The 23,524-nt window shown below is 43.8% G+C and overlaps 1 protein-coding gene across 1 annotated transcript in view; it reads left to right on the top strand.

The window, feature by feature from the left end:
- Window positions 1–23,524, top strand: part of LOC129819552 (oxysterol-binding protein-related protein 10-like) — a 121,269-nt gene that overhangs the window by 47,898 nt on the left and 49,847 nt on the right. Inside the window, exon 5 of the mRNA XM_055875903.1 lies at window positions 13,964–14,152. Coding sequence (XP_055731878.1) covers window positions 13,964–14,152 — 189 coding nt within the window. The remainder of the gene's footprint in view (window positions 1–13,963; window positions 14,153–23,524) is intronic.

Here is a 23,524-nt window from a genome sequence, read left to right as displayed (position 1 = left end):
TTTGTTATTTTGTTTTAGTCAAGTGTATTTCGCTTTCGTGTTTTTTCCGTCTTGTTTATTAATAAATCATGTCTTCAAACTCCGCTGCATTTTGGTTCCCTCACTACTCCTCCTTTTCGGTTGAAGAGGAGGAGGACCACCGTTACAGGGGACCATGAGAGAGCAGAGACGTCGATGACGGGGAACTCAACCTCCTCGCTACTTCTTGTTGTTTCTCTGTCACTTTGGTCAGTGCCCCTGTCTGGGGTATCTACCAGAGTAGATATGCCATCAGGAGCAACGTGCATGTCACTCCTCCCCATCCCTTGACTCTCTGGATCTTCAGGAGAGAGTGTCTGTTGGCTTGTGGGAGTTGCGCCTTGGTCCTCTTCTCCTTCTGTTTCTTCCAGGCTCCTGCTCCGGTGTATTAGCATCCTCTGCTTCCTCATGGCTCGATGGTCGCTCACCGATCCCTTCCGGAACTCTGGTGCAGTGGTTTAGATGGTACCACGTAGTGCTTCCTTCCACCTGGATGGCTGTTGGTGTCGCTAGGACCACCTTGTTAGGGACCCTCTTGCCTTGGCTTGTTCCACTTCCTCCGGAACACTCGGATGTAGACCTGGTCTCCTGTGATCACCGGACCGGGAACATCTGGTCCTGGGTCAGGTTCTTTTTCCTGGAGATATATAACTTCATGGATAGCAGTTAGTTCTCTCACATATGCTTTTAACTCCATTTCTAATCGCTCTAATGAGGGACCTTATTAGGGCCCTCTTGGAACTGGCACTGGCATGGGTCGACCCGTAAGCATTTCATGCGGGGTTAGACTCATTAGATCAAGTGTTCGTGCATCCACCCAATTAAGCTTTGCGCTAGCACAGGTTTGATCCAGTTTAGCCTTGAGGGTTCCATTTATTCTGGGTATTACTTCTCTGGTTAAAAATGGTATCACTGTTCCTGATCCCTAATCTGCTGATGGTACTGCTTCTACCCATCTGCTAAATCTGTCTATTATAACCAACATGTGTGTTACCGTTTACCTTCTTTATCATATCCACATGGTCTATTACTGTATGTCGGAATGTGGCCTATGGGTGTGGTTATCCCTTTTCGTCCATTGTTTTTCGCATATACTTCGCATCTCATTATTGCATCATCTACCATTGCCTGTAGATATGGTGACCAGTATCCTTGTTTTTTTATTTTTGATGATCATTTCTATCCCCGCCTCTATCATTTCCCCCCTTGCGCAATGGTCAAAACCATGCACATCACAGACAGATTATTTCACTTATAAATTCACTGTATCATAATTCCAGTGGGTCAGAAGTTTACATGCATTAAGTTGACTGTGCCTTTAAACAGCTTGGAACATTCCATAAAATTATGTCATGGCTTTAGAAGCTTCGGATAGGCTAGTTTACATCATTTGAGTCAATTGGAGGTGTACCTGTGGATGTATTTCAGGACCTTGTGAAGATGGTGGAGGAAACAGGTACAAAAGTATCTATATCCACAGTAAAACGAGTCATATATTGACATAACCTGAATGGCCTCTCAGCAAGGAAGAAGCCATTGCTCCAAAACCACCATAAAAAAAGCCAGACTACAGTTTGCAACTGCACATGGGGACAAAGATTGTACTTTTTGGAGAAATCTGATAAAACAAAAATAGAACTGTTTGGCCATAATGACCATTGTTATGTTTGGAGGAAAAAGGGGGAGGCTTGCAAGCCGAAGAACACCATCCCAACCGTGAAGCACGGGGTGGCAGCATCATGTTGTGGGGGTACTTTGCTGCAGGAGGGACTGGTGCACTTCACAAAATAGATGGCATCATGAGGGCGGAAAATTGTGGATATGTTGAAGCAACATCTCAAGACATCAGTCAGGAAGTTAAAGCTTGGTCGCAAATGGGTCTTCCAAATGGACAATGACCCCAAGCATACTTCCAAAGTTGTGGCAAAGTCAAGGTATTGGAGTGGCCATCACAAAGCCCTGACCTCAATCCTATAGAAAATTTGTGAGCAGAACTGAAAAAGCGTGTGCGAGCAGGGAGGCCTACAAACCTGACTCAGTTACACCAGCTCTGTCAGGAGGAATGGGCCAAAATTCACCCAACTTGTGCGAAGCTTGTGAAAGGCTACCCAAAATGTTTGACCCAAGTTACACAATTTAAAGGCAATGCTACCCAATACTAATTGAGGGTATGTACACTTCTGACCCACGGGAATGTGATGAAAGAAATAAAAGCTGAAATAAATCATTCTCACTATTATTATTCTGACATTTCACATTCTTAAATTAAAGTGGTGTTCCTTCTTGACCTAAGACAGGGAAATTGTACTAGGATTAAATGTCAGGAATTGTGAAAAACTGAGTTTAAATGTATTTGGCTGAGGTGTATGTAAACTTCCGACTTCAACTGTATATGTTTACTTTTTTTAGTTGTACGTGAAAGCAAACAGATGTCTGCACTCCTCCACCGGGGGCACACTAAAAAATGCTCCACATCAATCAATCACTGTAAGGTACTTGGCATTTGGGGGAACATTGATCAGCAGCGTGTGAGGGTTTGGAACTTCCGCAAGCCAGTCCTGTGCAATGTCATTTATTGCTCTTAAGCCATGTACCAGTCTCCATTTCTTTCCATCTGCTTTAAGGACTGGCAATAAAGATGTATTATAGCAGCTCTGTGTTTCTATCAATACCCCTGCTTTTATCAGCCCCTCAATTGTCATGCTTATGCCTTCCTCGGCTTCTGGTTTCATATAATATTGGGCTTTCCAGGGGTGTTTAGCATCTGGTTTTACCTTAATGCTTACAGGACTTGCTGATTTTACTAATCCTAATCCCCTTCTGGTAAGGGGTGTCACAACATCTTCTATTTCCTGCCTTTGCTTGTTATCTGGTGCTATCCCTTCTCCTAATTCTACTTGTTGGTTAGCTCTAACTTCTGCCTCCTTTGGGTCCCCATTCATTACTGTTGCGGCCAGTATTTTAATAAAGGCTCTGTCAGTGGATAGGCTGTTTTTGTTCCACTTGCTTATTTTTGCTTGTTTCATCACTGGACCTAAATCCTTTACTATAGCACCCTTATTTACTAGCAATGTAATGTGTGGAATGGAATCAGAAATATTATGCCATTTTTTTCCCCACATTCTGAACCATCCCTGTCCATCACATCCATTGCTGCTCCCTGTTTCCTGGGACATAATTGGTACTGATTTTCCCATTTGCATTTATTATCCAAAGTTGTTCTAATAACAGATCTTGGTAGGGGTCATAGTGCATTGTGCACTCTGGTTTTGCTCGATCAGCTTCAGGTATCTGAGCCTGGATAAACTTTCCCCACTTCTTTACAGTTTGACCTATTTCTGTCTTCATTTCTCCCGACCAATACATATTTGCTGTTCCTTTTTGTCATTACCATTTCTAGGTTTTAGTCCCGTTACCCCTTCAGCAGAGCACTTCATTTGTATGCCCATTTTGCATAGAGCATCCCTTCCCAGTAGATTCATTGGGGTTTGTTCTGACAATAATATAGGAAGGGTCGCTGATTTATCATCAGCTGTTAAACGGACTGGACCTGTCACTGGAATTAACTGCGTTTTTTGTTCCGAGAATCCTATAGTTTTGGCATATTTACCAGACATGGGGAGATGAGAGGTATAATTTGGACTTACACATGTGTAAGTGGCTCCCGTATCTATCATCATGGATGTGCCTCTGTTCTCTATTTGAACCTGCAGGATAGGGTTCTTGATCAGCTCTCGTGTCACTGGGAACCGGGAACCTCCCCTGTAGGATCCTCTGGGCACCCCTAGTATCCCTGATTTAGGCCCCGCCCATGGGTTCACAGGACCCTGTGGTTGCTTCCGATTTTTGTTGCCAGCCTCCTCCAGTCTGTTTCCAATTATTTTGGTTCCTGTCTCCCTGTTGTTGCCAGGGGTTAATAGGGCAATTTTGTCGAGTGTGTCCTGGCTGTTGGCATCCCCAACAGATCCCCGGTGGGCCAAGCGGGCCCCTGTTTCCTCCTCTCTGATTGTTTTGCGGAAGTATTTGTTGCCTATTGCCATTATTCCATTGTTGGGGTTGTTGTGCATACACATTCAGTACTGGTGGTGTGGGTTGTACTTGGGCCTGCTGGACAGGAGGCGGTTGTAATACTCCAGGGGAGACTGCAGCCATTGATCTGCTTCAGGCACAGGGGCTGTCACTGGAGCTTGGACTTTCTTTGTTTTCTCCTTTGTTCGTTAGCTCTTCCAGCTGGAGCTGTATTAGCTTGTTCTGAATGACTTTTCCTTGTTCCTTGAGTCTTTGTTCATCCTTTCTGTGTTTTTCCACTGCATGGATTACATGGTCACAGAATTCTTTGTGTGACTTTGAAGTCAGTCCCACCACGTCCTCCAGTCTGCTCCTTACTGACTGGGGCATGGCTTCAACCACTGAGTTCCCGGGAACAGAGTTGTCATCCGTGGGTCCCCCTCTGGATCCCGTTCTGTTTCCTGCCTCCATCGTTTCAGCTGTCCATGTAGGTATGCAGCTGGGCTTTCTGTGACCCCTATGGCTTTTCCTTTCAGTGACTTTTCAATCCTTGCCGGGTATTCCCTTAGAGCACACAAAAAGTCTGGACGGTGTGAGTCAGTCTATTCCATCTTCCTTTTTGCCTCGTTCAGGTTACTGGACCTCCCTACATCGTCCATCTCTGCCACTCCCACTACTCTCGCCAGCAGTGCCTTCAGATCCTCCACAGCCAGTAGCTTACCCATGGTTTGCTCTTCAAAAGTCCTTATGCATTTTCCTGCTCCATCATGGAGGTCAGGTAGGCGGGCAACCAACCCATAATGCCCTTGAGTTCCTTTTATAAAAATTGGACATTGTGCACCATATCTTTCAGGTTCTTTCATCTTCCTCCTACTCGGCAGCCCTCTTTTTTCCCCTTTCCCTGCCATAGACCGTTTCCCCTAAAACTGGCCATACAGTTGAAGTTGGAAGTTCACATACACGTAGGTTGGAGTCATTGAAACTAGTTTTTCAACCACTCCACGCATTTCTTGTGAAAAAACTATGGTTTCGGCAAGTCGGTTAGGACATCTACTTTGCATGACACAAGTAATTTGTCCAACAATTGTTTACAGACAGATTATTTCACTTCAAATTTACATAAACTAAGTTGACTGTGCCTTTAAACAGCTTGGAAATTCCAGAAAATTATGTCACAGCTTTAGAAGCTTCTTATAGACTAATTTACATAATTTGAGTCAATTGGTGGTGTACCCGTGGATGTATTTCAAGGCCTACCTTCCAACTCAGTGCCTCTTTGCTTGACATCATGGGAAAAATCTAAAGAAATCAGCCAAGACCTCAGTAGGAAAAAAAATAGACCTCCACAAGTCTGGTTCATCCTTGGGAGCAATTTCCAAACGCCTGAAGGTACCACGTTCATCTGTACAAACAATTTGTATTTGTTATTTGGCTAAAGTGTATGTAGACTTCCGATCTCAACTCTGTCTTCTCCACTCTCTCAATCTCGTTCCTTACACACCTGTTCTTTCCGCTCCTTTTCTTTTGCTCTCTCCCTCTTTTCAATTAAGCGTTTTTCTAGCCTTCTTATTTCTCCGTCCACTGTCTTGCTTCCATTTCAGCTGTTGTGTCCTCGTCCAGTGATTCTTCATCTCTTTTTACCTGCATTTTTGCTAAGGCCTCTCTCAATCCTCCATTGCAATCAAATCTTTCTGGACTTGTTTCTATAACTTGCTCAGTCTTTCCTGCCCTTTTTGTTCTTTGTGCACTCTCAGGTAAAAGAAGAGGGAGTCTTCCTATCCTCTTCCACCTCTAATTCTCCCTTTATTTCCACCACCCCCGACACCAGGGGGTATTGCCCACTGGTGTATGGTGGAGGTTCGGTAAATCATTCCACCTTCTTGTCTGACTTTTCATTGTCTTTCTTCAACATTCCTCGAGCGGTCTTTATACTTTTCAACAATCCTTCTCCTTCTTTTTTAAACATCCTCAGTACCTCTTTCTCTTTCCTTCTTGTCCTCTCTCTTCTTCCCTGTGTCACTTGTCTTATAATTGTTTTATCAGCGTCTCCATTTCCTCACACACCGTGACATCAAACGTTCCTCCTTCTGGCCGTCTCGTGCCCATTTTCTTGTTGCGTTGTTCCCACTTCTGAGATATTTTAATCAGTTCTTCATTGCATAGGGGATACCTTGCGCTCAGGATTTCTACTGCCGTTCTATTCATTTCTACCGCTTGTTTTCTTGGTCTCCCTACGGCCAGCCTCAGTTTTTCCTCCTTTCTCTGTTTAATTTTATCGTTACCAATATTTTCCTTAATGTTAATCTCGTAACAGTCTGCGTTTTTAGTATCGCTGCCCTTTTTAGTTGTTATCCAACTCACTTGTCTCAATATTACCGATATCTCTATAACTGGTTATTTTATCTGTTGTCCTGTAACCCCTATTCCTTTTTCAAACCCCTCCTGTTCTCTCAGTCTCAGCCGAGGTTTTACTTAAACGTCTATGGGTACGAACACAAAATGTAATTTCCTTGATTGTGCTAGTTCCTCTAATGTAGATCCAATTCGCCCTACTGTCCAATTCCTAAAACCACTCTGTCTCTCTGCTTTTTAATGAGCATCTTCCAACAGGACCATTTCCTCCTACCTCCACCATCTCCAAATGGTAAATTGAGAAGTTCTTATCTGTACCCACCTTACTCTTAACTCAAGCCCTCCTGGTAACATACATTTTTCTATAAATGTTTGATCACCATACATTCGTACTTTTGGGGCCAGGCCAAGAGCGTCCTCCCTACCAGGTCACACTTAAGTGACGGTCCAGGAGCGGTGCGCTTCCAGACTGAATCCTTCTTTCACTCTTTTCTTTCACACTTCCTCCTGCCCCGGTGGAAACCAGGCGCGTCCTCCCTACTGGGCTGCACTTAAGCACCGATCCAGGAGAGGAGCGCGATCCCTTCCCCACCAACGACAGAAGAATTTCACACTTACTTTTACACATTTCTTATGCTTTCTCTAAGCGACCTGAAAATGCAGCCCTTCTCTGATACACTTCCCCGGCACAGAAAAGTGGTATTATACAGGGTTTTAACTGTCTGAGCAGTCCTTGGCTTATTCACTTCCTCAACACAACCAAGCGGTAACCACAGGATTTTTGCCTGCCTATGCAGTCCTTCATTGATACACTTCCTCAACACAACCAAGCGGAAACCACAGGATTTTTGCCTGCCTATGCAGTCCTTCATTGATACACTTCCTCAACACAACCAAGCGGTAACCACAGGATTTTTGCCTGCCTATGCAGTCCTTCATTGATACACTTCCTCAACACAACCAAGCGGAAACCACAGGATTTTTGCCTGCCTATGCAGTCCTTTATTGATACACTTCCTCAACACAACCAAGCGGAAACCACAGGTGTTTTTGCCTGCCTATGTAGTCCTTTATTGATACATTATCTCGACACAATAAAGCGGTATCCGCAGGTCTTTTTGCCTATCCGTGCAGTCCCCTAGTGATACACGTCAACACACCAGAGCGTTATCTATAGGACTTTTATTTAATTTTATTTGACCATGCAGACGGATAGTTGCCGCCCCGAAATGGATTGGGCAGAACAGTCAACAGGGCAGACCAATGAATTGAACGAGATCGAACAAATGCCACAGATGAGCGGCTGAGCGACCGGATGAATTGAATGACCCACCTGACTCGGACTGATTTAATGTATTTTATTTATTTATTTATTTCACCTTTATTTAACCAGGTAGGCTAGTTGAGAACAATTTCTCATTTGCAACTGCGACCTGGCCAAGATGAAGCAAAGCAGTGCGACACAAACAACAACACAGAGTTACACATGGAATAAACAAAACATACAGTCAATAATACAGTAGAAAAATAAGTCTATATACAATGTGAGCAAATGAGGTGAGATAAGGGAGGTAAAGGCAAAAAAAGGCCATGGTGGCGAGGTAAATACAATATAGCAAGTAAAACACTGGAATGGTAGATTTGCAGTGGAAGAATGTGCAAAATAGAAATAATGGGGTGCAAAGGAGCAAAATAAATAAATAAATACAGTAGGGGAAGTGGTAGTTAGGCTATGTACAGGTGCAGTAATCTGTGAGCTGCTCTGACAGCTGGTGCTTAAAGCTAGTGAGGGAGATAAGTGTGTCCAACTTCAGAGATTTTTGCAGTTCGTTCCAGTCATTGGCAGCAGAGAACTGGAAGGAAAGACGACCAAAGGAGGAGTTGGCTTTAAGGGTGACCAGTGAGATATACCTGCTGGATCGCGTGCTACGAGTGGGTGCTGCTATGGTGACCAGTGAGCTGAGTTAAGGCGGGGCTTTACCTAGCAGAGACTTGTAGATAACCTGTAGCCAGTGGGTTTGGCGACGAGTATGAAGAGAGGGCCAACCAACGAGAGCGTACAGGTCGCAGTGGTGGGTAGTGTATGGGGCTTTGGTGACAAAACGGATGGCACTGTGATAGACTGCATCCAGTTTGTTGAGTAGAGTGTTGGAGGCTATTTTATAGATGACATCACCGAAGTCGAGGATCGGTAGGATGGTCAGTTTTACGAGGGTATGTTTGGATGCATGAGTGAAGGATGCTTTGTTGCGATATAGGAAGCCGATTCTAGATTTAATTTTGGCTATTGCTTAATGTGAGTCTGGAAGGAGAGTTTACAGTCTAACCAGACACCTAGGTATTTGTAGTTGTCCACGTATTCTAAGTCAGAGCCGTCCAGAGTAGTGATGCTGGACGGGCGAGCAGGTGCGGGCAGTGATCGGTTGAATAGCATGCAGTTAGATAATACTGTGCAGCCGTCTTCATCGACCTGGCCAAGGCTTTTGACTCTGTCAATTACCGCATTCTTATCGTCAGACTCAATAGCCTTGGTTTCTGAAATGAATGCCTCGCCTGGTTCACCAACTACTTCTCAGATAGAGGTCAGTGTGTCAAATCGGAGGGCCTGTTGTCCGGACCTCTGGCAGTCTCTATGGGGGTGCCACAGGGTTCAATTCTTGGGCCGACTCTTTTCTCTGTATATATCAATGATGTCGCTCTTGCTGCTGGTGATTCTCTGATGCACCTTTACGACACCATTCTGTATACTTCTGGCCCTTCTTTAGACACTGTGTTAACAAACCTCCAAACGAGCTTCAATGCCATACAACACTCCTTCCGTGGCCTCCAATTGCTCTTAAATGCTAGTAAAACTAAATGCATGCTCTTCAACCGATCGCTGCCCACACCTGCCCGCCCGACTAGCGTCACTACTCTGGACGGTTCTGACTTGAATATGTGGACAACTACAAATACCTAGGTGTCTGGTTAGACTGTAAACCCTCCTTCCAGACTCACGTTAAGCATCTCCAATCCAAAATTAAATCTAGAATCGGCTTCCTATTTTGCAACAAATCCTCCTTCACTCATGCTGCCAAACATACCCTCGTTAAACTGACTATCCTACCGATCCTTGAATTCGGCGATGTCATTTACAAAATAGCCTCCAACACTCTACTAAGCAAATTGGATGTAGGATCACAGTGCCATTCATTTTTTTCACTAAAGCCCCATATACTACCCAGCACTGCGACCTGTATGCTCTAGTTAGCTGGCCTTAATACATATCCGTCGCCAAACCCACTGGCTCAAGGTCATCTATAAGTCTTTGCTAGGTAAAGCCCCGCCTCAGCTCACTGGTCACCATAGCAACACCCACCCATAGCACGCGCTCCAGCAGGTATATTTCACTGGTCATCCCCAAAGCCAACACCTCATTTGGCCGCCTTTCCTTCCGGTTCTCTGCTGCCAATGACTGGAACGAATTGCAAAAGTCAATGAAGCTGGAGACTCATGTCTCCCTCATTAACTATAAGCATCAGCTGTCAGAGCAGCTTACTGATCACTGCACCTGTACATCTGTAAATAGCCCATCCTCATCCCCATGTTATTTTAATTTTTTTGCTCTTTTGCACCCCAGTATTTCTACTTGCACATCATCTGCACATCTATCACTCTAGTGTTCATGCTAAATTGTAATTTTTTCGCCACTATGGCCTATTTATTGCCTTTCTACATTTATTTTATTCAGCTATGTTCAGTTGCATTTTTCATACTCTAAAATAATATAACATAATTCCACGGAATTTTAAGCAAATCTTTTCTGATAAATGAACTAGTGTAGCTCATAGCCAGACCAGGGCCTAACACTGAGTATGCTATTCTGTTCTTCTGAAATAGACAGAATTTTCTTCATATCATGTTTCTTTAGACCTGTCTAAAATAAATAATGGATTTATTGTGATGGTGTAGGCTATATTAAATGTTTTTATTTTTAATGTAGATGTGTTGATGCTAAATATGTTTGTTAATAAATAAATAATAATAAATAAATAAATATGTTTGTTAATTAATGGCCAATTACCGTAAGACCGGCAATTATTTGCTTGACAACCACTGGCTGACAACATTTCATGACCACCACAGCCCTATTTCATACCATTTCTTTCAATGAGTCGGTCACCAGTTACGAAGAGCAACCCTTTTTCTCTGGTGTATTTACAATGACTTTCTTTGTACTGTAGTTGGTTCATGTAAGGAAGAAAGGCATCTCTTATATTGCCGGAGGCTACGTTTTCTACCACACTGCAGTGGAAGAGAGGATGCTACTGTATTTTAGAATAACTCTCATTGAGGTTTGAAATTCCTCTCATCTCGGCTCTTTGTAGACTTATTTCCCTGCAGGCCCCCCAGCACATCATTGCTTTTGATGCAGGAGTGGTGTGCTCAGTCGGGTATTCGGCATCAGTCTCTTTTTCAGGTGCCTCTTAACAGGCACAGCAGAGCCCTCACTATAGATACATTACAGTAGTTTATTTCTGTCTTTTTGATACCGTCTCCTGACCTATGTGGCGCCCACCGCCCACGATACCAAGTCGACCCACGCAGTAAGGGGCAGACCTGCCAGTTTGGGGGGGGGGGGGGGGGGGGGGGGGGGGGCTTGGTGATACACTGCTGAGGTTGCAGTATGTGGAGAGTGACTGCATTATGTATATAGTATATGTAGATTTTTTTACTCAATTGTTTCCTAATAGGGAAATGCATTAAGCAAGGGGGATAAGTCTTTAACAGTCCCAATTTGGAGACCTAATAGAATGCAGAAATTGGAGAGTTTCATTAGTACACAGTTTTTTTGTACCTTTTTATGAGAAAAGTAATGTTTTTCTTTCTGTATCGACAGAAAAGTAGTTTCTGTAAACACAGAAAAGTAGGACAAGTACCGTAGTTCACAAACTTGAATAATCTGTGCTGTATTCATAAGTTAGCCTAGCTATCAGGTTGTAATGGGCTAATGTGATGGTCCATTAGCCGTTACATGAAGGGTACTGTTTGGTGTAGCACAGAGAATCTTCGACTAACCTTAACTTGGCGATACTATATTCGTTCTCGATTCGGCCAAACATGTATCTTCTAAAATATCAGTATCCAGTTGCAGGTGGTTTGTTTGAATTTAGAAAATGCTCAGTTTATGTGTACACTGCCATCTTGTCTATTTCAAATCTTCTCTCATTGATCGTGACAGGTGAGTGACATGTTTCACTTTTAGGTGGACCCAACTGTCTCAATCAATGAGAAGATTTGTACACATTATTGGATTACTTCATGGAGCAAAACTTCTATTTATTTTAATAACAGAGCATTTTCTAGATTCTAAATTGTTGTTTTTCCTCATCAATCTACAGACAATACCCAATAATGACAAAGCAAAAAAAGGTTGGTCAAAATGTTTGCAAATGTAGAGAGAAAAATACAAAAATATCACATAAGTATTCAGACCCTTTACTGATTACTTTGTTGAAGCACCTTGTAGCGATTACAGCCTCAAGTCTTCTTAGGTATGACGCTACAAGCTTGGCACACCTGTGTTTGGGGAGTTTCTCTCATTCTTCTCTGCAGATCCTCTCAATCTCTGTCAGGTTGGATGGGGAGCGTCGCTGCACAGCTATTTTCCGGTCTCTCCAGAGGTGTTCGATTGGGTTCAAGTCTGGGCTCTGGCTGGACCACTTAAGGACATTCAGAGACTTTTCCCGAAGCCACTCCTGCGTTGTCTTAGCTGTGTGCTGAGGGTCGTTGTCCTGTTGGACGGTGAACCTTTGCCCCAGTCTGAGGTCCTGAGCACTCTGGAGCAAGTTTTCATCAAGGATCTCTTTTTATTTTCCTCCGTTCATCTTTCCCTTGATCCTGACGAGTCTCCCAGTCCCTGCCGCTGAAAAATATCCCCACAGCATGATGCTGTCACCACATGCTTCACCGTAGGGATGGTGCCAGTTTTCCTCCAGATGTGATGCTTTGCCAAAGAGTATCAATCTCGGTTTCATCAGACCAGAGAATCTTGTTTCTCATGGTCTGAGAGTCCTTTAGGTGCCTTCTTGCAAACTCCAAGCGGGTTGTCATGTGCCTTTTACTGAGGAGTGGCTTCCGTCTGGCCATTCTATCATAAAGGCCTGATTGGTGAGTGCTGCAGAAATGGTTGTCCTTCTGGAAGGTTCTCCCATCTCCACAGAAGAGCTCTGTCAGAATGACCATTGGGTTCTTGGTAAATTTAAGAATGATCGAGGCCACTGTGTTCTTGGGGACCTTAAATGCTGCAGACATTTTTTGGTACCCTTCCTCTGATCTGTGCCTCAACACAATCCTGTCTCGGAGCTTTATGGACAATTCCTTCGATCTCATGGCTTGGTTTTTGCTCTGACATGCACTGTCAACTGTGGGACCTTATATAGACAGGTGTGTGCCTTTCCAAATCATGTCCAATCAATTTACCACAGGTGGACTCCAATCAGGTTGTAGAAACATCTCAAGGATGATCTATGGAAACAGGATACACCTGAGCTAAATTTCGAGTCTCAATCCAAAGGTATTTCTGTTTTAAAAAATTAATTATTAATACATTTGCAAAAATGTCTAAAAACCCGTTTTCACTTTGTCATTCTTATCTTGTGTAGATTGGTGATATTTTTTTTAATCAATTTTAGAATAAGGCTGTAACGTAACAAAATGTGGAAAAGTCAAGGGGTCAGAATACTTTCTGAATGCAATGTCACATTGTGCCCTTGTCCGTTTGTGACTATTATGGCTCTGAGCTCCTGGGAGCGGGAGTTGCCAGTTCTAAAACTGGAGTTGTTTCTCCTCCGGTTTGCAGTGCTCAGGGACAGTTGTTTATTTGATTTATGTATTTATCTTCCTACTCTCTCTCTCTTGGCTGTGCTGTGCCCAGTCCTCTGTGGTATCCAGGTTGTAGGGACTCTCTCTCTTTGGGACTTCTGTAAATTGATTGAGCGTGAGGACGAGTTCCGACAGAGACATGGCAGCTATTCTACAGAGGGCAGGGAGATGTAGAGAGAGTGAGGGAAGGAGCGAACCGGATTTGATTTTGATGGTGGTGTGAGCTATAAAGAAAACAAAAGGCAAAGGTCCACTTTAAGTTCCGTTGATAGCTTCGTAAATCTCTTTTAACTGGTCGTTCACTTCTATGTAACTTCTTGGCTCTTGTCAGGAGGGAAGTACCCTGAAACTAATTTAGGAGTTAACTTCACTGGAGAGGTGGAAGCTTTTGCTCTGGTTTTGTTTGGGGTTTGTGATAACAAGAGGCCCAGGCTAAGGGTTAGTCATGGTTCACTTCATACGACTGAAATGTGGACCTTTTAAGGAAACACTGTGCTGTCTTCGGTTTGCTGCCCTTCGTCAGGCACTGGTTTCAACATGGCTTTCATACAGTACCCAAGCTTATTTAAGAAGGCTAAACCCCTTTCTGTTTTCTGGTTTGATTCACAAACCAGACTCACAGTTCATAGGATACAGGTGAATGTTAGATGAAAGTAGGAAGTAGTTGAGTAGTTGGCACTTCACATATCCCTCCTCTCTTTTTTTTGTCTTTCTCTCTTAGGGCTCGTCATCTTCCGGTCGGTCCCGTAGTGTCTCCCTCCTGCCAGCCTCCTCCTCGCCTGGTACCCAGAGGCGTTTGGCGTGTCTGGGCACACCCAGCAACATCGTGACCATCACCCACCACAAGTCCCCAGCCGCTGCCCGACGGGCCAAAAACCAGTATCCTGGCAGACTGCTGGAGGTCAAAGAGGTGGGTGGAACCTGGAATTGTCCCTCTGATGACATCATCATGGATTCATTGATTATTCATTGTTGTAGATGCTAGGCAGACCTTCTGCCAAATTCATCCCGATTTCAGCCAGATTGGAGTCATGGAGTTTGGATTTTTAAATGAACTATTTCCACATGATGGAATATTTCTGTTCAAAGTACTTAACCCAGTCATTTCAAGTTGACATTGACCCCAACACTGTCCCCAACACACTCTTGTTTCAATACGGCACTCTATCCCATGTCCTATGCATTCAGTGTTTCTGCCAACCCTCTGGTGGGCCATTGGTGCAGTGAGTTCATAAAATATTTTTGGGGCCTGGGCGTTTGACCCGATCAACATTGACTGCACTGCTTGCTGTGTCTGTAGCTTGATCTGGCTTTGCGTTTCTCTGTATACATCCATACTGCTTAACATGGCATGCGACAAACGGGAAATCGAGCTAATATGCGAGCTAATGTTGTACCTATGGAGTGAAGTCTGAACTAGAGAGAGGTGGTGTGTCTTTATGTTCTACATTCTGTAAGGGGCATTATAGCAGTAACTCCAGTTTTTGCTAAAATGGTTGAATAACCAACTGCAGAATTTGGCATTGATTTGCATAAACATTTTGAGACTGAAACTGCCCTTCGAATTCTACATCAAACGGATCAGTTTGTACTTGGCTCCTTTTTTTGCATGTCTTACTGAAGATTACTGAATGTAAGTACATTATTTACCTACAGAGGGGAATGTATCAAACCAGTTGCCGTGATAAGTTTATTTGTCGTTGTGCACTCTCCTCAAACAATAGCGTGGTATTTTTTTTCACTCATAGCTATTGTAAATTGGACACTTCGGTTACAATGACAAATTGAATTGAAGCTTTCTGGAAAGTTGGCTGTTACTTACAACGTCTTTCTAGTCACATTAGCGCACGTTAGCAACAACCGTCCCCGGTGTAGGAACACCCATCCCGTAGAGGTTTTTAAACCAGACTGAACACACTGTGAACGCGGCGCTCAATCTGGGTTAACCAGGCTATTGCTCACATGCATTCATTCATAAATGTAAGCGTTTGCCTTTTAAATCGACTGATTTTTTTGTAACCTTCCTGTATAGCCTGTCTGCAGTTGCTTATATGGATTTATTGAAAAAGATTACGCTATACTGTACTACAGGCCAGAGACGGCAGATAAGAACTTGATGGAATCTCGATTGTCTTGACACTTTTAGCTGAGCAGTCGCCTCATTCACAACTTTTGTTTGGTTAGTCCTAGCGGTCTCGTCTTGTTCCTGCTATTGTCAGTGGGCTGTGTACTTGTCTGCTGAATTATTATATAGATAAGATGACTTGAACACATTTTCAGCTGATGGAGTGAATTCTCAAAGTGATGACAGTGTATTCTTCTACCCATCAGGGATAAGCTGTTTTTCCTCTAAGCTTTGAAAAAAGGAGGCCTATTTTTGTTCATTATTATTATGTCTTTGCCTTGAAATATTCGCAGGTTAGCATTTTTTGTCGTGAATCTTGTTCTGGAGCCAGCTCTGCGTAGTTGTCACTAGCTGGCACAGCCACAAAGTCCTCAAATCTGATTTGAACCCGAACCTTAACCACACTGCTAACCCTGATGCCTAACCCTAACCTTAAATGAAGACCAAAAAGCTAAAAATAATAATAAATCATGAACTTTTACAATATAACCAATTTTGACTTTGCTGCTGGCCTATCTAAGGGGAAATTGCTCAGTTCTGCCTCCAGGACAAGACTTGTGACAATAAACGTCAACCTGCGAAATATTCGGCCTTTGACTATTACAGCTTTAGACACCGTCAGCAACCGAAGCTGGTGCAGACTAGAGTTGTCTTTGACTTTGAGGCCTGGTGTATGGAGTATTGGCAGTGGAGTGGACACACTTGTGTGCTGTACCATTGCCTCTGTCGGACATTGCCTTCCAGGAATGGGTGAAGGGCTGAACATTAGTTACTGTACATCTAAAGCCAAGCTTCCTGCCATCCAGGATGGACCTCTATACCAGGCGATGTCAGAGGAAGGCCATAAAAATTGTCAGACTCCAGCCACCATATTCATAGACTGTTCTCTCTGCTACCGCACGGCAAGCGGTACCGGAGCGCCAAGTCTAGGTCCATGAGGCTTCTTAACAGCTTCTACCCTCAAGCCATAAGACTCCTGAACATGTAATCAAATGGCTACCCAGACTTTTTGCATTGCCCCCACCCGCCTCTTTTACACTGCTGCTACTCTGTTTATTATCTATGCATAGTCACTTTAATAACTCTACCTACATGTACTGTGCATATTACCTCGTCTAACCGGTGCCCCCATACATTGACTCTGTACCGGTACTCACTGTATATAGCCTCGCTATTGTTATTTTACTGCTGCTCTCTAATTATGTGTTACTTTTATTTCTTATTTTTGTAGGTATTTTGTCTTAACTGCATTGTTGGTTAAAGGGCTTGTAAGTAAGCATTTCACTGTAAGGTGAAATGCTGAATTCAACGCATGTGACAAATAAAATGTTATTTGATTTTACTGATGGTTCTACATGGCACAAATAACCACATTTTTGTCCGTTCTGGATAAAGGACATGGTGGTCAGCACTTCTCATTCCTGCTGTAGCTACCGGACACTGTATCAATGCACAGGTATGGAAGCCAACAACAAAGGCTGCTCTCTTTGAGGTTCTGCTTCTGGAACAAGGTGGCTTTGTCCAGGTTCTCAGAAACATGGAACTCTAAAAGGGCATTGGTGAAAAGTACACCGGCTTGCAGGGTAGCGTGTAATCAAAACTCAGCTGAGGAATTGGATCACCGAACACCACAAGGACTCCGCTAGGGAATATGAACAGACGGAGACATTTTACCAGGCTCCCCATGAAACTATAGCTCGGGTGTTTTTCTTCAATGAATGCATTTTTCTACTTGTGATTCAAACAACAATGCCAGGTTATTGACATTCTTGGAGGAATTAAACACTTTCGTGAAGCTTTTGATACGATCATTTGTGCCTGGCTGATTTCAAGTCGTTAGATTCCCCATTCAGATCAGATTCATACGCTGCGTCAATCTTCACACTGAGAATAACTTTAAAAAAAAAACTGAGATCTTCTCTGAAGATAGGATGTCTAAAAAAACATTGACAGAAAAACGACTTCAGGAGTGGCAACATTTCTCACTATTTGGAAAGTAGATGTGTCACCTGAAATGAACCCAGAGTGATTTGAGTAAATATCAAGCAGATGGTTTGACTGTTAAATAACCCAAACACTCATTTGGGGCCATCTCTGAATTTGGACTTGGATTATAGGAAACTGAGTTGTCTTTCTTTTTTCTATGCTGTTTCAAGCTTGTGCTAACCTGCATTCTGCCCAAAATGAGCCTGGTTACATTTCCCTTTTTCCATGACCTGATTTACATCCCCTCCCTCCCAGAGGTTTGGTAAGTTGTAGAGGTAGACTGCTGCTTAGTGTGGTAGTTGTTACCTTAAAATGACACAACGACTAGGCTCCAGTTTAACAACGTCACGTGTAGATGAACTCAGAATTGAACCAATGGAAAATCGATCAAGCCAATAGACGATTGCAGAATCCACCGTTTTTCCACCTGTACTCTGCACTTTGTTGTACCAGTAGAGTGATTTATCTGCCAGGCCATACACACACTTTTTTTAGTTTCCACAGTGTTCTTTCGCTCGTAGCTTCAGGCAGCGCTCGGATGTGAATGTCCCTTGACAGCTCTGTTCTCTGAAAAAATGCAGATTTGATGTCTATGGAATGAAGTGTCCATTTTTTTCTGGCAGATCACTGAGGCGCATGTCGGTAAGTCTCTTGGGAGTTCTTTAGCAGCCAGCTCCTCAACCTCTAGCCACGCTCCTCAACCTCTAGATGTGCTTTTGGCATTATTCCAGTTAAGGATTCTTTAAGGGTACACACCCACCTTGTTGACACATTTTTTGGCCATTGTCTTTGACTTCCTCAAACATTACATTTTTCCTCTAATTACTGAGCATATCTAGTTTAGCTGAGTCAAATGACATGTCCTTTGTTTTAAGTACATTTTGAATGTCATTCGGATTTTCTTGATTTTCCATTGGTTCAATTCAGAGATTATCTACAGGTGACAGGTCAGCTGACCCTGTTGTGTACCAGAAAGTGTAGCTGGTTCAGAGTACTGCAAGTTGTACCAGTTCTGGTGTTTTCCTTTGGCTTTTCCTGCTCGTCCAATGATGGTTGCTGTGTGTGGAATACCACTTTCTCTGTCCATGTATTTAACAGTTTGTCCAGTTTTCAGATTGGAACAACCATGCTGTCTTAACACATGTGGCTGTTGTTGAATGTTTTCCTTATTTGAACGCTCAACAGTATTACCTGTCATGGTTGAAGGTCTCTGCTCCATTTCCTGTGTCAGTTTCGGTGTCCATATCATTGGATGCGACATCTGGTAGGTTTGTGTCTGTTACTGTGTCCTTTTTGTCATTTTCATTAGGAGGCTGATTCTCAGCAACAGCCCCTCCGTCTTGTTGGTCATTTACTTTCCGCAATCTTGAGTGATGCACCCTGACAATGGTGCCTCCGTGCCTCACAAATATCACCACACCATCCTTTGTACTCTTGACAGTCAACTCGTTTGTAGTACACTTTGTTTTCAGTCTCGTACTTCTCATCGGTGGGTCGACGCTGTTTACGCAGAGCCCTGCGAATTCTCTCTGAGCACTCTGCTTCAGTGAACGCTTTTCTCGCTGCATGTAGTGCTGAAAGGTGCTGTCCCATCCATGCACTCACACTGTTCCCTTCTAGTTCTGTTGGCTTGTCAACCAGTACAGAGGGAAGATTAGGGTTCTGCCCCAACACTAGTTGGTGTGGGCTGTAACCATGAACATTGTGCATTGAGTTTTTTGCCATCAAAGCCCAATCTAGGGCTGTTTTCCAGTCACATCCATTGTCTTGCTTCACTTTCTGTGAGTGTTTGATTATGTCTCTCCAGAAGTCCATTGCTCTATGGACTGTATGCAGCAGTTGTCTTCCATGTTGAATTTCTCAGCCATTTCTCTTATTTAATTATTATTTAATTCTCCTCCATTGTAACTGTACAATTTCTGGGGCGGGTCATGCACACTTATCCAGGAATGAATTAAGTGCTTGATGATTTCACTGGGCTTCTTTGTATTCACAATGCTTCCAGTACTGAAGCATATAATTTGGTCAATTATGTGAAAGTACCACACACTACGTCCTATCTCATGTAGATCTACAGCTACTGTTTCGTCGTACTTGGAAGCCAGTGGCAAACCAACAGCTGGTCTGGGCTTAGGTATGCTGTATTTCTGGCATGTCTCAACACTGTTAAATATCTGCCGTAGAATGGAAATACACTCGTCATTATTCCTAGAACTGCTGAGTAATTTCTGAACTCTGTCAACTGTAGCATGTCCAAACGGTTTGTGACGTTTTAAAAAGACTTTGTTTTTCCTCTGTCACTGTCAGAAGCTCCATGTGCTCTGTTTCCATCAGAATCAATTTTTTACATAGACTCTGATGTCTTTGTCAAAAATGTTTACACAATAGTGGCCTGAGGTAGTAAGTTGAAGGGTCACTGGTTGTTTAAACATCACTGCCTTGTCATTTTTTATGTCTAGGACAGCCCCTGCCTTCTTGAGGGAAGCTTTGCTTAATAGTACGGGGATACAGTGGCTTGTGAAAGTATTCACCCCCTTTGGCATTTTTCTTATTTTGTTGCGTTGTAACCTGGAATTGAAATGGATTTTGGGGGGGGTTGTATCATTTCATTTACACAACATGCCTACCACTTTGAAGATACAAAATAGTTTTTATTGTGAAACAAACAAGAAAAAAGACAAAAAAAACAGTACTTGGGCGTGCATAACTATTCACCCCCAAAAGTCAATACTTTGTAGAGCCACCTTTTGCAGCAATTACAGCTACATGTCTCTTGTCTCCTCTATAAGCTTGGCACATCTAGCCACTGGGATTTTTGCCCATTCTTCAAGGCAAAACTGCTCCAGCTCCTTCAAGTTGGATGGGTTCTGTGCTGTATACAATGGTTTGTAACTATTTAATCTTTAAGCAATCTTAGTCATACCACAGATTCTCAATTGGATTGAGGTCTGGGCTTTGACTAGGCCATTCCAAGACATTTTAAATGTTTCATCTTAAACCACTCGAGTGTTGCTTTAGTAGTATGCTTAGGGTCATTGTCCTGCTGGAAGGTGAACCTCCGTCCCAGTCTCAAATCTCTGGAAGATTGAAACAGGTTTCCCTCAAGAATTTCTCTGTATTTAGCGCCGTCCACCATTCCTTCAATTCTGACCAGTTTCCCAGGCCCTGCCAATGAAAAACATCCCCACAGCATGATGCTGCCACCACCATGCTTCACTTTTGGGATGGTATTCTCGGGGTGATGAGAGGTGTTGTGTTTGCGCCAGACATAGTGTTTTCCTTGATGGCCAAAAAGGTACATTTTAGTCTCATCTGACCAGAGTACCTTCTTCCATATGTTTGGGGAGTCTCCCACATGCCTTTTGGCGAACACCAAACGTGTTTGCTTATTTCTTTTCTTTAAGCAATGGCTTTTTTCTGGCCACTCTTCTGTAAAGTCCAGCTCTGTGGAGTGTACGGCTTAAATTGGTCCTATGGACAGATACTCCAATCTCCGATGTGGAGCTTTGCAGCTCCTTTGGGGTTATCTTTGGTCTCTTTTGTTGCCTCTGATTAATGCCCTCCTTGCCTAGTCCATGAGTTTTGGTGGGCGGCCCTCTCTTGGCAGGTTTGTGGTGCCATATTCTTTCCATTTTTTTAAATAATGGATTTAATGGTGCTACGTGGGATATTCAAAGTTTCTGATATTTTTTTATAACCCAACCCTTATCTGTACATCTCCACAACTTTGTCCCTGACCTGTTTGGAGAGCTCCTTGGTCTTCATGGTGCCGCTTGCTTGTTGGTGCCCCTTGCTTAGTAGTGTTGCAGACTCTGGGGCCTTTCAGAACAGGTTCATAAATACTGAGATCACGTGACGGATCATGTGACACTTAGATTGCACAGAGGTGGACTTTATTTAACTAATTATGTGACTTCTGAAGGTAATTGGTTGCACCAGATCTTATTTAGGGGCTTCATAGCAAAGGGGGTGAATACATATGCACGCACCATTTGTTTTTTGTTGTTGTTTAAAAAAAAAAATTATCCCCTTTTCTCCCCAATTTTTCATGGTATCCAATCGCTAGTAATTACTATCTTGTCTCATCGCTACAACTCCCGTACGGGCTCGGGAGAGACGAAGGTCGAAAGCCATGCGTCCTCCGAAGCGCAACCCAACCAAGCCGCACTGCTTCTTAACACAGCGCGCCTCCAACCCGGAAGCCAGCCGCACCAATGTGTCGGAGGAAACACCGTGCACCTGGCCCCCTCGGTTAGCGCGCACTGCGCCCGGCCCGCCACAGGAGTCGCTGGAGCGCGATGAGACAAGGATATCCCTACCGGCCAAACCCTCCCTAACCCGGACGACGCTAGGCCAATTGTGCGTCGCCCCACGGACCTCCCGGTCGCGGCCGGCTGCGACAGAGCCTGGGCGCGAACCCAGAGACTCTGGTGGCACAGCTAGCACTGCGATGCAGTGCCCTAGACCACTGCGCCACCCGGGAGGCCCCAAATAGCACATTTTGATCTCCTTCCATCTTCTGGTTGTCTTGACAACGCGACTTGTTGGCGCCTTTTCTCTGCTGCTCAGTGGTATATGCTGCGTCACTCACTTGCACTCTGTTATTGGCGCGACACCAATTTTTTTCCCCCGTACCAACTTCATTGAAGCAAATGTCAGCTCAGTACAAGCAGTCAAAGCCAACTGTTTCTCCCTACCATCCAGACAGGCGGTATCTAGCAACTTGAAAGCTAACACTGCATCCGCGAGAACCATGTCGTACCTACGCATTCTATTGTACCTCTGTTCGAAATCAGTTATGTATTCCGTCATTGCAACCCAAAATGTCTCAAGTAACACTGTCAAAGTTTGATTATGCCTCGTAGACACGGTCTTTCTGTTCTTTTAAGGCACACAGAATCCAGTGCTCTGATCAAAGTTCCCATACCGTCATCCGTGTTCAAATCCTCCATGGATATTTCCAGTGCTGTATCTCTCGCTCGTCCCTCGAGCCATAATACCACCGCAAGTGCTTGCTTTTTCACGTCCAGATTAGTAACCCGTGTCCAGATCCCAAGTTCATTTCCCCAACTTCCATACGACCTCTTCTTGTCGAAGCGAGGTGGCACATTGCAGTTATTAGCCACCCTCTGCTACCAAAGTTGACTTAAAATGACACGACGACTAGGTTCCAGTTTAACAACGTTTACTAAACCGTATTTTCACAAAACATGGTTGCCATGACACTCAGACCAGTATAGGGATACTTAAAACATGAACTTAACAGGTAGTGAGTAGCTGTTTAATTTGTGGGTTGTCGTAGTTGACTCGGGCTGTAAAATGTCACCGGGGAATCTCCACGTGATCAAACCTCTGCTCAGTCTCATGGAAACACAGCACACCAACACTCACCGGGTGTCGAAACCCAAACCCAACAGCCCCTGATGAAATCCATCACATCCTCCACGTGAACACCGGGAATGTTGCCATCGTGCTGGTTGCCTTTCACTCGCAGGCTCCATCCACCATCCGACCAGCTCAGAAACTAGACCACATGCCTCCAGCAGTGCTGCCTGTCACAACCGGCTGATGTGAACCCATCAGACGCCTGGACTCCCTGAATAGAGCAGCACCACTGGGCATTTAGACATCCACGGCTCAAAGGTTCAGTCAGGTCAGGCTATTTCTATACTCATTGTCTCTCCAGTGGGAAATGAGGCAGTTTCTCTGCCTAGTGTCTACCTCCACACTGGCTGCCATTTTGAACCAAGCTATTTTAGTTTGTCCACTCTCTGTGGACCCTCTATTCCTTTGCTCTGGAGTCTTAAGACAAGTATATTAATGTGTATACAAAGCATATATATGGGGAGAACAAGTGGAGAGAACAAGTATTTGATACACTGCCGATTTTGCAGGTTTTCCTACTTACAAAGCATGTAGAGGTCTGTGTTTGTGAGAGCCGGAATTCTTACTGGTTGTTCGGTGATCAAATACTTATGTCATGCAATAAAATGCTAATTAATTACTTAAAAATCATACAATGTGATTTCCTGGATTTTTGTTTTAGATTCCGTCTCTCACAGTTGAAGTGTACCTATGATAAGAATTACAGACCTCTACATGCTTTGTAAGTAGGGAAACCTGCAAAATCAGCAGTGTATCAAGTACTTGTTCTCCCCACTGTATATACAA

The sequence above is a fragment of the Salvelinus fontinalis genome, chromosome 22 (genome assembly GCF_029448725.1).
Source record: "Salvelinus fontinalis isolate EN_2023a chromosome 22, ASM2944872v1, whole genome shotgun sequence".
Classification (NCBI taxonomy): domain Eukaryota; kingdom Metazoa; phylum Chordata; class Actinopteri; order Salmoniformes; family Salmonidae; genus Salvelinus; species Salvelinus fontinalis.
The sequence above is the reverse complement of the archived record's forward strand: the minus strand, read 5'-3'. Positions and strand labels throughout refer to the sequence as shown.